Raw genomic sequence first — 18,021 nt, forward strand, 5'->3', positions numbered from 1 at the left:
TCAAGCAAAGCCCGAGAGATGCTAACTCTTTCTCATCACTGTCATTCATGCTCGATCCAGATTTATACAAGAAAGTCTATTGTTATTTCCTTGATAAAGTTCCTGCCAAGTTTTTATTGGGAAAGTTTAGTTTCTCTTTGCAGGATTTTGTTCATTAGTTTCTTAGACTCAGTTGGGTTCCAACTGGACCAGACTTGTTCCTAGTAGATAACTACCCACATTATTGTTGGAGAAATAGGGAGGAAAATACCTTGTCCTGAAACAGCCTCTCCTAAGCAGGTGGCACGGGATCTAAGGGTCCACCATTGGTGATTCATAATAGTGATCACTTAATTACACATTTATATCCAAATACATTTTTGTCTGATCACACACAGAATTCCTGAAGAGCCTCCCATCAAGTACTTACCAGGCTTGGCAAACTTTAGCTGCTAATGTAAGACTTGTTCAGGGAGGCACATCTCAAGGTCAGACAGCATTTTTATGTTTTACTAAGGTGTTTTCATATACAACCTCATCTCTGTTTCATTCTCTAAGATGTGGCAACTGGGCGCCCCCTGCATAACCTCATATAGACCATCCATCTCTGGTCCATCCCTGAGCGGCTCTCCCTATTGCAGTGACTGATGGTAGAAATGAGAGAGAAGGTCAGACCGTTGGCTCAGGCCACACAGCCCTATCCATCGATAGAGAGAGGCACAACCAAGTCAGAAGCCCTAGTGGTCTGCGTCCCTGGTGCCCATGAACCACCGAATGATCCACTGGGTGTTGGACCTGGGTAGGACTCCCTAGCTCTTATGTGAACTTACACAAGTAACTCTGCCTCTTTTCCCTCTCAGTTTTTTTCTCTGTAAAATGGGGTTGATAATAGTGGCATCTCCTAGGGTTGTGATGAGGATCACATGTGATCCCCTTAGGGCTGGTCTGGGAGGGCCCACGGCCAGGGACCTAGAGCTAAAAGGGGCTTAGAGATCACTTGGTATGTGGATGGTTTCCAGAATTTTTGATTTTAACTATTAATAAAATAAAATAAAATAGAATATTTGGACCAGAGTGAGCAGGTAAGGGCATAAAAAATTAGCATACAAAAGACTACAACCTACTATTGTTTTTACCTCATAAAAGAAAAGAATCTTAACCACCCTGCTTAAAAAAAAGGAAGGAGGGCATAATATCCAAATAAATTTAGCTTTGTAAAAAACTCTAAATATTGCCTTTTCTGAAAACCAATGAAAACATCACAGACCAGTGTTAGGGAATCTCGGATCTTCACGCCATGCCCTTGCTTTATGGATGGGGCAACCGAAAGCCAAAAGGTGAAGTGACATGCCCAAGGTCACAGTGGCTCCAATGTCTCATTGCTATCTAGGAAAACACATGCCTGGACATAAGAGATCTTTTCATGTGGCTGAGACAGGTGCCCTGGGCTGGGACTTAGGAAATCTGAGCTCTACTTACTCCCAGCCATTTGCCCTCAAGCCATACTTTCTGCCTTTTCTGCTTTTCTCAAATAGGGATGATACTTGCCCCCTCACTCAAGACGGGCTTGAGAACCTAATGCAAGAAGAGCTTCAAAAGTGCTCCGGAGATGCATACCAGGGTGTTTAGGAGTGAGATGGCTCCATGGCTGTAATTGAAAGTATTTCAGGCAAGAAAAATAAATGAAACAAAAATGGCAACATATTAACAATTGTTACATCTTGGTGATATTACATCTAGGTGACAACATATAGATGGGTATTTAGAAACTGCTATTCTCTCCACTTTTCTACATACTTGAACATTTCATAATAAACGTTTCATCATTTTTAAAAAATGCTCTGGCAAGGCGAATGGAAGGGATGGTGTTACTCACGGAGAAGATGCCCTCAGTGATGTCCAAGTCCTTGGCTCTGAGGCCAGGTGGGGCCCACCAGTCTGGGAGATGGAGCAGTCCACTCTTCACCAGCCTTGGGCACACAGAGTCATGGCCAGGAAGTGATTTTGGTTTCCCTGCTTCCTCCCCAGGCAGTCCTGGCACCTGTGGCTGGGCAAGGGAAGCCTCCTGCACCTTCTCAGGGCAAGGCACCATCTAACAGACCTAGCTCTGCTGCAGACGCCAGCACTGGGGATAGAGAGGGCTGCCTACCACAGCCAACCGGTGTGGGGGACTTATGAATATGCAGATAGAGGCTGGAGCTGGTTGGCTGCCCCCCTGCCATGTTCCACCCCCTCCCCAACTCAGATGCCCAGAAAAGCCAACTCAGAGAGGACCTTCCTGAAATGCCATCTCTCTGTCCTTGCCTAAAGATCTTCACAGCCTCTTGAAAATTTGGGGACTGGATTACCCATCTTCTCTCATTGCACTGGCTGGCCTCCAGCAAGTAGCTCCTAACCTTTGCCTCCAAATTCCCCAGCGAGGCAGCTACGAAGTGAACATCTTTCTTCCTGTATCCTCCTGAGGATACTGAAACCAAACCAGCACCAAAACATGGCATCTCAGCTCAGCAGTAAAGAAAGTCTTCATGGCTTCTCCCTCCAGCAGAGGCTGTTTGCTAGACCCAAAGCCCCTATTCCTGTCAGAGCTGGGAAGAACTCACTGGCCAAATCATCTACCCCCAAACATCACTCAAATTTTGCCATCTTCTTTAATTTGGGAAGTGGAGTGAATGTTCCTAATACAGCAATGAAAATCAATGAACTACAGCTCAACTAAACATGGATAAATCCTCAAAACATAATGCTGAGTAAAAGAAAGTCACAGAATGATAAAATAAAATAAAATAAAATAGAATATTTTTATTTTCTATGATTCCATTTATGTTACTTTTAAAAATAGGCGAAACAATGATTTTCATTGAGTATGCACTTATTCATTATTTTCAATTACACCTGAATGAAGAGATAGACTGATAGATAGAATCTAGATATTATGAGTAATACAAAATGAATATAGGGTATAGTGTCTATTTTAAGGAGCCCAGACATGGAAGGACAGGCTACAGCCCCATGTACCATCTGGTCAGTAATCTTCAAAAATATATAAGCAAGGATGTGAATGTATAGTTCAGACCACACATGAATATTGGGGAATTTCGGGTAAGAGAAGAGAACACTGTGTGTATTATTTAAGGTGAGCTGCCCACTCTGTCGTGTTTTTCATAAACTGAGCCATTTATTCTTTCTAGAAACAAAATTTTTTTCTTACATTATTTTGTAAGTAAGTACATATTTTCCTCAATTTAAAAAATAGGCAAAGCCAAGTACAGTTTAGGACACATGTATTGAAGTTTCAGTGAAAGTGAGGGGATGATTAATCCATAATTCAGTACAGCAGCGGTTAACTTTGGGAGGATCGGCAAGGGAGGACCACTTAGGGCTTTTCCATTCCTTAAACTCAGTGGTGAGTTTATTCCTTTTATTATTTTTCTTTACACATATGCTTATACACCCTTTTGAATGAATATTTTACAATATGCATCCTTTGAACCCTGCCACAATGTATAAATAAACTCCTGTCCCAATAGATGACGTTATGTCCTGGGAGGCTCTAAATACAGAAGAGAGTGCAAGCTTATTGGGTTGCACATTGGACTCAACAGAAGCTCATAGGTGAATCTCAGGGAAATCATTTCAACCTTTATCCTCTGAGAGGGACTTTGCATGCTACTGTGCATGTTGTAACATCTAAGATTAACCTGGGTGATCACTGAAACTCCAGGAGAAATGCTTTGCTATATCATCCAGACTTGAGCTTCTAACCCTTGCATAAGAATCTCACAAATTAATTACATAAAACTGAAAAAATCAAGTAGCTATTTAAGAAATATTAACAGCAACCCCTGCAAGGCATTGCCATAACTCTCGATTATTGTTCTTAGACTCTTTAGCTGGGTCCAGCAGTGTCCTAAACAGGGCAGTACTTAGTCATTCCACTAAGTACCGTTGTATTTATTGAGTACCTACAGAATACCAGGCACTGTGCTCTATGCAGAGGATCCAGGAAAATAGAAGAAGACCTTGGAGATGTTGCTGGTTTGGTTCTGGACCACTGCAATAAAATGAGTATCATAATAAAGCTAGTTGTAATCTTTTTGCTGGTGGAAGAGGGTCTTGCCTTCAATTCGTAAAAAAAAAATCTGTAAATTACAATAAAATTAAGTGCAATAAAACGAGGTATGCCTGTAGAGAGTCATCTCTTTCCTACTGCCGCTTTGCTCAATTCATGAGACAGACAGGTCAATAAGACATTACAATGTAATGTAGAGATATACACATAATGCTTTGGAAACACAGAAAAGTTAGGTGTTAACTCTGCCCAAGGGGATTAGGAAGGGATTCAAATGAGGATGATGATTAGGAATCCCTAGGTAAATAAGATTTGAGAACAACTCACACAAATATTTAAAGGAGTGAGAAGCTCATTGGGTCTATGGCCTGTAGTGCAGTAGGGCTAAAGCTCAGCACTTGTGAGAACTGGGGTGGGGAAGGGGAGAAGGTCACAACATAGCCCAAGGCCAGGTTAGGAGGCCTCTAGTCAAACTGAGGAGTTTGGACTTTATCCTACCAATAGGGAGGAGCAATTGACTTTAAGCAGAAGAATTCAGGATTAGATTTGCATTTCAGAAGGATCTTTGACATAGGTGTGGAGGACGGGTTAGAGAAAGTGAATGGAGGCCCAAGGCTGATTAAGAGGTTTTTAAAATAATCCAGGTAAAGGATGCTGAGGACTTGATGGGAGGCAGCAGGACAAGAATGTTCTATTTCTAGTTAGGGCTTCCGCCCACCCCTCCAGAATTCCAGTGGAAGTGCTTTCAGAGTTTGGGTGAGCGAAGGCACGGTAAAGGTCCCAAGGACCAGGCAAGATAACTCACCTAAAGAAATGAACATGAGTAGGAACAAGTGGCTTGCTCATTCATTCTTAATTTAGCCAGAAACTTATAGAAAACCTTTTCTATTAGGAAGGTGGGCTATAAAGGTGAACCCCCAGCGGCCCAGGGATTTAAGGAGAGAGGAAACTAAAGAGAGGAAGTGTGTGCTATGTACTTTCACGTTGAAGGTAGTGACAAAATGGTCTGCCCAAAAGCTGAGAGGCCGAAATTCAGCCCACAAATATTTATTGCCCACCTAACCTATGCCAATCTCTGTTCTAGGTACTGGGGATACAACAGTCAATAAGACAGACAAGGTCCTTAATCTCATGGAGTTTATATTCTAGGAGTAGAATGACAAATGAACAGCCTCCCAAATGCACAAGATGTATGGAGAAAAATTAGCCTGGCTGGAGAGTTTGAGTAGGGACTGGGGAAGATTAGGAGATGTCTTGCAGAATTAAGGCTACTTGAAGATCTTCTAGGTAAAGGGCAATGGGAGCCCTTTAGAGCAGGGGTTCCCCAAGCCCCCTGGCCCAGTACCCCATCAATGGCCTGTTAGAAACGGGGGCGGGGGGGGGGCACCGCAGGAGGTGAACAGCCAGCCAGCCAGCCAACAAAGCTTCATCTGTATTTGCAGCAGGTGCTCAGAGCTAGCTTTACTGCATCAGCTCCACCTCAGATCATCAAGCATTAGATTCTCATAGGAGCACCAGGCCCTGATTTAGAGGATCCTTGGCGGTTTTGTTTCCTTGTTCAAGGGTTAGGAAGGTAGAGAAGTGACTATTGCTTTTTTTATATTTGAGGAACTTGAGGCTCAAGGAGACAATGTCATTTGCCCAAGGCCACACAAGTGTAAGACCGGGCAGGCATGTCTGAGTAACCGGCTCAAAGATCACCCACCCAACAGCTGTGGGTTTCCCCGCTCCTACCGCTGGGCTGAGGCTCGGGCTGCTCGCCCGCCCATGGGTTCCCCTCTCCCGCCAGTGGTTCGCCCGAACACCCCTCCCCGCCGGCGGGTGCTGCGGCCCGCCCCACTTCCGGTCGTTGCCGGGCCCTATATCCGGTGTCCGCCCGCCCTCGGCTCCGCCGCCGCCACTGCAGCCGCTACCGTGATGCTGTCTCGGTCCCGCTGCGTGTCCCGGGCATTCAGCCGCTCGCTCTCCGCTTTCCAGAAGGTACGGTGCGGTCTGGCCTGGCCAGGGCGGGTGAGAAACCCGCCGGTGGACAGACGAACAGCCCGGGGGCGTGGGTAGGGGCGCGGCGGGCTGGCCAGGCCAGGCACCAAGGGCACCGGGACGCGGAGGCCGCGGGCTGGGTGGCCCATGGCCGCCGTTGCCCTCAGGGCCGTTTTGCGGAGCTCAGCGGGCCTTCGGATTCCCGGGACAACCGGCACCCGGTCTCCTGTTGTACCCCACCCTCCGCGCCCGGGCTGAAGAGCCGTCCAGAGCCGCGCCCGCCCCGACACGAGACTCAGTGTGAGAGGAGGTGCCGTGGAGTCCCCCAACGGAATACGAGGGCCCGTCCCCTCTCTTTTAAAGTCAGTGAGTGTCAGTCCTGTTGGGAAGTTGAGGTGTTTGGCAGGCTCAGTGTGCTGACAGAGAGCCCTGGCTGTTGCATTTTCCTTTTGGAGTCACGAGATTCACCTGTCACCAGCACCTGGTCAGCTTTGAGTCTGTACTTAAAAAGCTGTTTCTTTCCTCCATTCATCTTGGGTGACGTCGATAATATCTTCTTTCTCAACAGGGGAACTGCCCTCTAGGGAGACGTTCCCTGCCTGGTAAGTTCTGCCCTTGCTGTCACCTAAAATGTTCTCCGGGGCAGAGCAGTATGTGAGGAAATCCGGGTGCCTATGTTTCTCCATGCAGTGTTTAGATAGGAGTGAAACAAAATGCTTATTTAGTGATAACAGCCATCATTTATTCATTTAGCACGTAGTTACTAAGTAAGTATCTACTGCGTGTCAGGCACTATTGAATGCACTATAGGTACTCTCTAGGGTTCTAGCAATGGGCAGTTTTTGCCCTCCTGGAGCTTACAGTCTGGTGGGAAAGACAAAGTGTGAATTGCTAAGCAAATAAACCATCACAAATTTTGGTTAAATGCTGAGAAGGAAACAAATGAAGGTGGACAGAAGAGTTCTCTTTAGTAAAGGTGACCTGGAGGATGTGACAGAAGCCATCCCAGTGAAAAACAGAAGGAAAGGGAATAGCATATACAAAGTCTCCAAGGAACGAAAGAGCTTGGCAGTGTTTTGGAACTGGGGGGAAAAAAGTGATTTGACCAGAGCATTTTGGTTAAGGGGATAGAGTGGCATGAGCTAGAAGGTGGTGTCGAGACTACAGGAAGGATTTAGATTTTATCCCAATAATACTTTTTTATGCCTGGAATAAATATTTGTTGAATGAGTCGATTTTATTATAGGATTTCTGAGTGCTTTCTATGCATTTTTCAGTTAATCATCAAGAAACAGTACAAGGAGTATTCTGTTTTACGTATGCAGAACCCAAGGCTAAGAGAGGTTAAGTGCCTGGACCAAAGTCACTCAACCTTGGTCAAGCCAGTTCTGTTTGACTTCACAGCCTGAATTCTTAAATCCACCATGTTATCATTAACTCATGTACTCAACAGATCATTTACTGAGTTCTTACTACCTGTTAGGCACTGTGCTAGGCAACAGAAATACAGATGGTCTCTATCAAGGATATTATGTTCTAGCTGGAGGGAGAGCAAATATACATTTATACACAGGACATAAGTACATTGTGATTACTACAGAGAAGAAATGCAAGGTGTAGTGAGAGGGTAGGATGATGTAGCCCAGCTTGGGAGGTGGAGAGTGCAGTGGGAATGTCAGTAAAGGCTTCCATGAAGAAGTGACATTTAAGGCAGGACGTAATACATGGGAGTTAGCCAAGAGCACGATATTCCAGGCAAAATGAGTTGTTTGTGCAAAGGTTTTCAGGCAAGAAGGTGCTTGACTGGTCATAGAAATAGAAAGGAAGCCTGTCTGGCTGGAAAGGTAGGGAGGTCTGGACAGGGTAGGAATGTGTAAAGTTTTTGGACTTTATCCTAAGAGTCATGAGAACATAGGCGCCTTAGCACAGTGTTAACTTATAGAGGACACACAATAATAAATAGATTTTTAACTGAGAATCCTGAAAAATGTCAGTAAACATTTTCTCCATTTTATAGGTTGGCAGAACAATGGAAAAAACCTTGTACTTGAGGTTTTGCATTGAGGCTTAGGGCTTCACCTTGGGGTAATAACATAACCTCCAGAAGCCCTACTTATATATGAAATGGAACTAATGGCAGATGGTCTTTCCACTTCAGGGAGTGGTGAGACACAAAAATCAAAATGAAGTCATTTTGTGAAAGCTTTTTATAAACCCTAAAGCGCTATACAAATGAACTTGCTGTAGGATGAACTCTAAGTTGGAATCAGGGTTCTAAAAATCAGCATGGGTTGTTGTTCTTCTAGCTCAAAGACATGCTATCCTAGGGATTTGTATTCCAGAGTCATTGGCTGCTAGACATAGGTGACTTACTTGACTCTGAAACCCTGAGGATGTTTTTGGGAAGGAGGGCACAAGAGAGGTCTGTCTCCCATTTGGTGTCTTCTGAGCCCATGGTTCATAAAGACTTCTTAATAGATCTAAAAAAAAAATAAGATATATGAAAGAATATATTCAGGCGAGGCAGCTGTAGTAATTGTCAGCTGGGGAAGTCCCTATTTTGATGAGGACTGTGGGCAGAAAGGGGCTCCCACCTGTTGAGTGTCATCAGCATGAAAGACCTCATTAAACTGAAAGGAGGGATGATTTGCTCAGCCCTAGGACAAGCTGGAGAGCCTGGGCCTAAAGTCGCCCAGTCTTTGCTACTAGGATTCAGGCAATAAGACTTCCAGCTTAGTGCATTTTAGGTTGTCAGGGAAACAAACCCAGACCAAACATTCTCACTGGCCCATGGCTTCTCTCAGATTATGCTGTGTGTATCACAGGATAAGCCATCATCTGTCTTTCTTAGACTTCAATTGTATTTGAAGACTTGGAGAGTAGAGACATTATGAAAACATGTAGGGATAAAGTTGATAAATTTCAAGTTGATAAATTTTAAGCAGATTATAAAACTGCTTCAGGCTATGCCCTTACAGTTCTTCCCTTTCCTCCTCAAGCACGTACCCACTCTCAACCCCACATACCTGTTGTTCTCTACTATTATGATTACTTTGGTGGAAAAGTTTGAGAAGCAGAGTTCTGAGTGATTATTATATTGTTGCCTGTAGTTGATCCTGCTCTGTCTCAGAGTTAGGGGGTGAACAGACTTTTCTATTCCCAGCAGGTATCCTGTATAAAATAAGAGTTGTTGGTTGAGAGTTGTTTTGTTTCTTCCAGGGGTCTCCTTATGTCAGGGACCGGGTTACCCTGACAGCAGGAAGATTGTGTAAGTATCACTGGGAGCACAGATAATGAGGCTACGGGGTATTTAAGACACCAGTTCTATAGTTGACCATTTGCTTTCTTCACTGGCTTCCAAGGCTGGAAATCAAGGTGTTTATGTTGAGTCCCTAGACCTAACCTTGATGTTAATTTATAATATGTGATGTATCTTGAGCTTCCGCCCCATGTCAAGTGGTGGACCAGGAGTGTACCTGTCTTCAGATGTTTAGATTATAATGAAAATGAAGTTCCAACACTTTTTTTATGGGGATAGATATAGAAGGGCGCCTTAAATATTCTGGTTGGATACAAGTGCAGCCGAAGGACTGGAGGTTACACTTACTGTGGAGATTGAGAGCATCCTCTTGGTGTAACAATTATTCATTTTAGAAACAGTAAAAAGCAAAAGACTAGTCAGTTGAGTCCTGGGACTCTGACTAGTTTGGAGGGAATGCTATTATTGCATAATGCCAAGTTTGGAGAAAAGGCCACCCATGTGTGTTTCAGATTAACTTCTGCTTATGAATATTGCTTAATGCTACTTTACCTTCCAAGTATTTTCAAGGTGGCAGTAAGAGGATGCTCTCTAGTTACCTATTAAACAGCTATCAAACTACTTTCTCTGCAGGGAAGATCTTCAAAATGAAAATTTGTTAGTTGCTGCTTCACTGTGCATCACAATGGGATTTTTTTTTTTTTTTTTTAAGAAATAATGCACTCAGTACTAGAAGTATAAATTACTCACTTATTTCTGGAGGGCAATTTGGCATTCAGAAGTCCTTGAACTGTATGTACCTTTTGATCTAGCAATTTCATTTCTAGGAATCCATACTGTAGAAGTCCTGGTATACTTAGATTTCTCTTAGAATGGCCAAACTACAAGAATTGGTTAAACTATGCCATATTAATGTGTTCACACTATGATAAGTAAGAAAAAGCAGGTTATAAAATGATTCCATTTTCTACTGTCTGGTATAATCCCATTATAAATTTCCAAATATTCTACAGTGAACACCTAATATTTTTATAATCGAAAAAAATAGAGATTCCTAATGTGCTACTCATCTGCAATTTCATTGAAAATTGGAGCAACCACAAGTCTCTGCAATAAATACAACAAATAACTATTCAAAAGTATTTTTTAAAAATCCTAAACTTTGAAGAATAAGATTACACATTAGATTAGGCTGTCACCCTCATAACTCTTTTTGTGTTCTGTATTTTTTCTGTGAATAAGGTACCCACTTTATTTGAAAAACCTTTTATCGTAAAACTTTTTGGTCTTATGTTTTTAATAGGTTATGCATTTACATAGTTCAAAGGTAAAAAGTGTCCATGCGAAGATTTTATTCTTGTCCTCCAGCACCACCAACTTCCTATTCCCAGAGGCAGCCAGGGCACCAGGTTTTTGACTGTCCTTATAGAGCAGTCTCTGCGTTATACGTTACCCATTGGTTCTTGCCCACGAGCATGTACTTATACATAGTTATACATTTTACACGGAAACTTTGTGTTTTGTATTTTTTAACATAATTTTTTTCTTGATTCTGCACAGACCTTATAGTTATTTCGACATTATAAAAACAAAACACCAAACGGCAACTTAAATCTTTTACTTTCCTATTTTAAAGGTGCTTGGTGTAGAATATTCAAACGGTCCTGAAGTGTGGAAAGTGAAAGTCCTTTTCAGTCCATATCACTCTCCCAAAATGTATATATATGTAACAGATAACCAAAGATTGTGTGTGTGTGTGTGTGTATGTGTGTGTGTGTGTATTATATCTGCTCTCCCCCCTCTCTTGAGGTAACTACTGTTAATGCACACAGACAACCTTTCTCCGATTTACATTGTTTAGATTTAGTGCCACATCAAAAAAATATCTTGATCTTTTGAGATTCCTCTTGAATAAGTCCAAAGTGGACTGATGTGCTGCCTCGTAGCAAGAGAACAGACTAGGAAATACCATATGAGTTTTTTGGTAGGGTTCCCCACCCCTCGTACCTTGTTTTACTTACTAGTTAACTGTCCTGTCTTGCTTCCTCATCTGATCTAAATCAATAATCCTGCTGTCAGAAATTCCATTGTATGTGACGCAATGGCATGTACCCAAAGGGCATGCAATTTATCTTACTTGGATTTAGTTTTTTTTGTTGTTGTTTTAAAAACCTATTAGGAAGCTAAGTCTTTTGGTGACTGTGCAAAAGGGCCAAGATGCTATCTTTTTCTTCAGAGAACCAAGTGTAAGTCTATTTTGTGAGAGCTGGTATTTCATTGCAGAATAGGGTCCTGGACTCACATAAGGAGCTCACTATTTAGGACACCCAGGGCATCCAGGCTCTGCTCTAGACCTGAGTTAGAATCTTTGAGGATGGAGTCTGGCCAAGTATGTTTTGAAAAACTTTCCCCAGGTGACACTGGTGGACACCCCTGGTTGAGAAACACTGATTAAAGGGAAGGAAATCCATAGTGCCTATCTAGACTGTGAGTGGCTCACCTGCTAAAGGAGTTTACTTTTATGTTCTTTTGTAGCATTAACAACAGTAGTGTCTTCACCATTCGCTTCTTCAGAACTACAGCTGTGTGCAGTAAGTACTGATAGCTCCCTGCCTTCTTGGGAATGCAGTTTAAATGGCAAGAGCAACAATTTACTGAGTTTAATTAAAAAATGTAAAAGGAAAAATATGGACTTTCTTGTCCATATGTGATTTTCTTTTTTGCTTTTTTCCTAGAGGATGATGTTATTACAGTCAAAACCCCAGCGTTTGCAGAATCTGTCACAGAGGGGGATGTTAGGTGGGAGAAAGGTAAGATTTAGTGCCCTCTCACTTCTTAAGTTTAAATACTTTGTAAAAGTCCCCTCTGCCATCACCACCTCCATGATAATCAGTGGAACCTGTGCCTCCACCATTTTTTTTTTTTAACCGTTCAGCATACTTTCTCCTGACCCTATAGGAAAGGGGTCTTGTAACACCTGCTAAAAAGGATTTTGTGGCTACTGGAAGCTTCTCTAACAGGTAACCTTTGACTGTCTTTTCAGCTGTTGGAGACACAGTTGCAGAAGATGAAGTGGTCTGTGAGATTGAAACTGACAAGGTAGGCTTGTTCTATATTAGTGCCAATTTTTCTTGGTTTCTTAACCTAATGAAAGAAACAGAGAGTTAATCGTTGTTTAAAGATAATTTTTAACTGGCTTTAACCTCAGTTGTAGAAATGTTGGAATAGCTCATTAAAAAGAAAATAAAGCTTTAAACATTTCATTTTAGAGTGTTCTAGGTATATGTACTATATACTTTTCGTAGTTTTGTAGCTCTTTTTGTGTGTGCATGAGCTGTTTCCAGTTGCTTTTAATGTTTCACTTAGAAACACATTAACTTAATATTGCTTTCATGTTTCTGAGAAAGGACAGAAAGAATGACTCTACAATAGCATTGACTTGTCATTACTCCTGCTCTGAAAATGTGGCCTTGGCATTTCTCTATGCAGTCTTGTAATCTATGTTGCAGCTCTTATGACTCATGTTTGAGATGCTATACAATTAATTTTCTAATGCTGAGTAAAAATTTAGATTCTTTCTCCATCTCTTGTCCCTTTTCAGACATCTGTGCAGGTTCCATCACCAGCAAATGGCGTAATTGAAGCTCTTTTGGTGCCTGATGGGGGGAAAGTAGAAGGAGGCACTCCTCTGTTCACACTCAGGAAAACTGGCGGTAAAGACATTCTTGTCAAGGTCTTCAGTGTTACTCCTTGGTATTGGGGCTGAGCATAATGTACTAATTCCTTGATACCTCAAAGACAGTTTGGCATTCCAGTTACCCTTAGTTGAAGGAACAAGAAAGGTGATATTTATATAGTGTGAACTTTAAATGTCAAGTTCTAGAAAAGAGTATTAAACCTCATAATACTCTGTTCTTTCCATGTATGTTTCTTATGCTGGACCTTAAAGATATAATAGACATGAAAAAGATTCTAAAGATAGTGATTTTTTTTCTTCCCAATCCTGCATCAGAATCACACGGGGGCTTTAAAAGTAATACAAATGCTGAGACTCCATGGCCCAGGGATTCTGATATATTAAATCTAGGGTTACCAGATTCTGGTTACGTATCATAGCTTTTCTTTGCTTTTAATGCTCTACAGGTGATTCTGATACACAGCTAAGGCTGAGAGCCGCTGTTCTAAAGTGAAAAGCAGCAATATTTCCTGGTGTCTATTATGGAGAATTCAGTGTAGTTTTTTCACATCTATTCTCATAACATTTCTAGGAAGGTTTTTCTCTTGGGAAGAAATGAGAAATAAGGAAATGAATTTGTACTGGACCTTACAGTCAATATTAAGGATTAGAAAAGAAAACAATTTTTTCTGATTCTTAAATGCTGTAACTACTAAAGTTTATTTCTTTCTCATTGTTAAAATATGTAGCAGAGATGGTAGATTGCATCACTGAGATTGGCCAGGGCATCGTAGAAGCCCAGAATGGAAAGAATGTGCAGTAGAGGCTAGGGAATAAGATCGATTCTTCAGTTGAAGAATTCCATCTTCTGATAATTTATTCCTCAAAATAAGGTCTTCTAATTTAAATATAAAACCATTTACAATGTCTAGATGGGTAAAATGAAAATAAACATCTAATTTAAAGTTGAGAGTTTATTACTTGACCGCCCTCACAACCTCCTGCTAGAGTCATCTAGATGAAATGCTTTGAACTCTTAAGTGTAAATGAGCCCTTAATTATTTAAACTTTTATTTTTTAACATGGTGTTAAAATAGAAGATGAGACTGTCAGTAGTACCATAACTAGAAATATGTTAATCTATGTGTTTGAACATCTTAAATTGCCTGAGCTGCTTTTGCTTGGAAGTTTACATTTTCTTGGGCTTGGGAGCTGTTTTGAAAGTATTTGCTGAATTTGATGATTAATAAATACTTGTAAAATCAGGAAGGCAGCTGAGTTAAGTTAATTAACTGATGTAGACCATCTAGGAGCCGTGGAGAATAGACTAATAGTGCCTTATATCATTGTGTATATCTCATAGTGCCTTGCATATATAGAAAATATCCAGTGAGCATTTGTTAATTGATTGGAGATCGAGCTTTTGCTGCTAAATTCTGCTTAGTGTCTGTGATGGTTGCCTTCCATTCCAGACAGTGCCAGTAGCATCTTATTTTCTTTTTTTTCCAGCTGCTCCTGCTAAGGCAAAGCCAGCCGAAGCCCCCGCTGCCGCAGCCCCCAAAGCAGAGCCTGTAGCATCGGCAGTTCCTCCTCCCCCTGCAGCATCTATACCCACTCAGATGCCCCCGGTGCCCTCGCCCTCACAACCTCCTGCTAGCAAACCGGGTAAGCCTCCAACTCCCATGTGTCCTTATGTGGGAGGAACATCTCATCTAATGTCGCATTCCCTCACAGAGCAAAGTCTGAGACTAATGGCTCTGAACAGGCTCTACTCTCTGCTTTGTAGAAAGAATTCTAGACTTTGTATCAGCGCACTTGGGTTTGCATCCCAGCTTTCTGTTTATAGCTGTATGACTTTTGGCTGGTTACTCAACTACTCAGAGTAAATTGTTCATTTGTAATTTGGGAATGGCACAAATATATCTCAGAATATCTTGATAATTAAGTGACAGAACAGTATGAAAGCACTGGCACAAACTCAATAAATGTTTCTCTCATTTTCTGATGCAGCTGTATTCCCCCCTCTTTGTTTTCAGTGTCTGCAGTAAAACCCACTGCTGCTCGTCCAGTAGCTGAGCCAGTAGTTGGCAAAGGTCTCCGTTCAGAACATCGGGTAAGCCTCTGAGGACCACTTCCAGGAAAGAGGCAGAGAGGTAGTATTGAGAAGTGTGGGTATGGTGGTCCCTACTTTTGAATGGCTGGCTGCTTGTTCTCTTGGCCTTGACAGGAAAACTGAGTTTGGGAAGTGACTTGTTCATAGTCATGAATGGTCAGATGATGGGACTGAACCTGAGTGAACACTTGTCCAGTGGGTTTTCCCACTATGTTATGCCACCACTGAAATGCTTTAAGTGAGTAAAATATTTGCAGGGATGGTAGCTTAGTAACACACCCCCTCCCTCCCACAATAATACACACTTCGGAGAGGTGGTTTAGTGAGTTCTATTCCTATACTTCCGGGATACTTAGCTGAGGGCTACCCAGTAGCAGTAGTTGTCAGAGGCAGACATAAAACCTCAAGGAAGTATGGTCAAGAGTGTGGGTTCCTCTGTCTGAGAATACCTCCTAAAAATACGATAGCCTCAAAAGCTTATTGCTTGTGAGTTTCCATTCCACAAATAGCTATTCTCATGCGAGTCATTATCACCAGAAATTGTCCCTTCTATAATGATTCCTGGTCTATACCACACTCTTCCTTTTCATAAGTTGGTTTTGTTTTTCAAATCAGACCATTTCTTGGGCCTCCATTCTTGGTCAAACTTTAGGCACATCTGAGTGAGTAGTTTCTGTCTATGTTTTCTTGTTCTCGATCAAAAGAACAAGTCTGCAGGAGAGAGGAAGCCTGAGACTCTCGTTGTACGTAGATATTAATAGTCCTTTATCATCCACTCCTGGCAGGTAGGTACGCCCTTAAACTAAATGGGGGAGTGCTTGATCCAGAGACCCAGAGTGTCAATACTTATCGCACTTTCACTTTCAGGAGAAAATGAATAGGATGCGGCAGCGCATTGCTCAGCGTCTGAAGGAGGCCCAGAACACATGTGCAATGCTGACAACTTTCAATGAGATTGACATGAGGTGAGAGTTCTAGTCCTCTTATTTCCAGGCCCCTTTTTTTAAAGAACACTTAAATTTGCCCCAGTCCCCATCTAATGCTGATTTCAAAATTTACTTAACAGGGAAGAGGTACTGCTTCGTTCTGCTTATTGACTTAAATAGTGGCCCACTGGTTTCGTTCTCTCATTGACTGCTAATACTATGCCTGCCTCCTCTGTGACTTAAACTCTGTGAGTTGCCAAGTTGAGCTAGGGCAACCAGGGCTTATGCCGAGGTCTACCCCTTAGAATGGAGAACCACTTGACAGAATTCCCAGAGCCAGCGCACCATACCGTTTCTTTCTCACAGGGACTGCTCTTTATGCTCCTTCAACAACTCAGAATTGTGTCAGTGAAAAGGCATAGGTTTGTTACACCTTTCACCTTTCCCAGCTTTGATAATGAAATGGAAAACAAGTTGTGTTTTTTTAAAAAAATTTAGAATAGTAACCAAAGGGGCTAATGTAGTACAGTGGGTCCGCGAATAATGTTGTTTTGTTCAACATCATATTGTTATAACATTAATGAGATGTTGTAGGAACTTAACTCTTATTTATATCAATTAGCCTGTGGCAAGATTGGTTTCTTTATACATCATTTTGCTTAAAGTCATAGAGCCTGTCAACGGTGTTAAGTGAGGACTTACTGTATAACCATTTCTGTAGCAAGCTAATTGTTGACTCACCTATTTTCTTTAAGATTTTGATATTTACAAGTATTAGCACTATAGGGAAGAGAATGAAGTTAAATTTAACAAGTATTTTTTGAATGCTTACTGTGTTCAAGGTACCATGCTGCATTTGAGGGGGGTACAAAGATGAATGAAAAGAGCCCCTTAGCTTCTAGAGCTTACTGTCTGGTGTGGATAAACACAGAGTAAAATCTAGAAAAATATTTATCAGAAGGGTCCAAAGAGTGTGAAGTGAAGAGAATGAGATCATTTGTTTTTGGGGCGGGGCAGAAGAAGGGAGGGTGTGGTCAGGAAAGATTTTTCTGGAGGAAAGAGATTTTTAATAGGCCTTAAAAAACGACTGGCATTTTGACACAGGTAACATTGTGGGGAAAGGTCATTCCAGACGATGCTAACAATGTGGATTTGACACAGACGAGAAAATACAAGACACGTTTGAGAAATATTTGCTATGAGGAATATGTGTAGGAAGGAATAGTTAAGAAAGTTGGATCCGTAGTTCAGAATATTTTGAATAACAGGGATAAGAGTTGATGTTTAATTCAGGGGGTAAATCATCAAGTCTTCAGGTCATTTCTTTGCTGCTTTTTGTCCTAAGTGTTTAGTCTGATAATCTGTTTTTCATTAAAGAAATTTGTTTTCCTTTGGAAGGGATCTGAGAAGTATAGAGAAAGGAATGGTTTATTGACAGTGTGCTGTGGCATTGTTCAGAGTAGGGCTCTGTGACCTGTTTCAATAGATGTCATCCATTCTGTTTTCGAAGCTTCCTAAAAAGACTTGATGTCATTCAAAACAAAGATTTCTCTCCTGTCCATAGCATATAGGGTAGGACCTTGACTAATGAATCACAAAGACTGCAGCTTAGGTTTCAATGCATTAGGGCCAAATTGTACACAAATTGAATTGGACTTTGAAATTCTACCCAATTTCTTAAGACGAAACATGTAAATATTTGTTGCCTTGAAAGATGCAGTTGGCCCAACAGCTTTGATTGGAAGGTGGGAGTAATAGTTGGATCTCCTTTCAGCAGCTAATCGAGGTGTCACTTAACGATAGCCTGGGGTCTTGCTGCAGTCAGTAATCTGGTTTCCATCGAGTGCCCTTTGGGTCTTGTGCTGAGCTAACCCATAAGGGGCCTTTCTGAGACCTTCTCCTCTCCCCTGTTGTCCCAGCCTCTGCCTCCAAGGGCATAGCTCTGAAATAGAAACTACTTAATGACCAGACAATAGCATTTGGGCAGGTTTGAGAGCAGAGATGTTTATCACTTCTCTT

The 18,021-nt window shown here is 41.8% G+C and overlaps 1 protein-coding gene across 1 annotated transcript in view; it reads left to right on the forward strand.

The window, feature by feature from the left end:
* Positions 1 to 5,892: 5,892 nt before the first annotated feature.
* DLST (dihydrolipoamide S-succinyltransferase) overlaps positions 5,893 to 18,021 on the forward strand; it is an 18,507-nt gene continuing 6,378 nt past the window's right edge. The window contains exons 1-10 of the mRNA XM_006925449.3: positions 5,893 to 6,028; positions 6,597 to 6,630; positions 9,248 to 9,296; positions 11,823 to 11,878; positions 12,023 to 12,097; positions 12,331 to 12,386; positions 12,889 to 13,000; positions 14,473 to 14,628; positions 15,000 to 15,076; positions 15,944 to 16,041. Coding sequence (XP_006925511.1) covers positions 5,966 to 6,028; positions 6,597 to 6,630; positions 9,248 to 9,296; positions 11,823 to 11,878; positions 12,023 to 12,097; positions 12,331 to 12,386; positions 12,889 to 13,000; positions 14,473 to 14,628; positions 15,000 to 15,076; positions 15,944 to 16,041 — 776 coding nt within the window. The 5' untranslated portion in view covers positions 5,893 to 5,965. The remainder of the gene's footprint in view (positions 6,029 to 6,596; positions 6,631 to 9,247; positions 9,297 to 11,822; positions 11,879 to 12,022; positions 12,098 to 12,330; positions 12,387 to 12,888; positions 13,001 to 14,472; positions 14,629 to 14,999; positions 15,077 to 15,943; positions 16,042 to 18,021) is intronic.

This window comes from Pteropus alecto, unplaced genomic scaffold (genome assembly GCF_000325575.1).
Source record: "Pteropus alecto unplaced genomic scaffold, ASM32557v1 scaffold8, whole genome shotgun sequence".
NCBI classification, from domain to species: domain Eukaryota; kingdom Metazoa; phylum Chordata; class Mammalia; order Chiroptera; family Pteropodidae; genus Pteropus; species Pteropus alecto.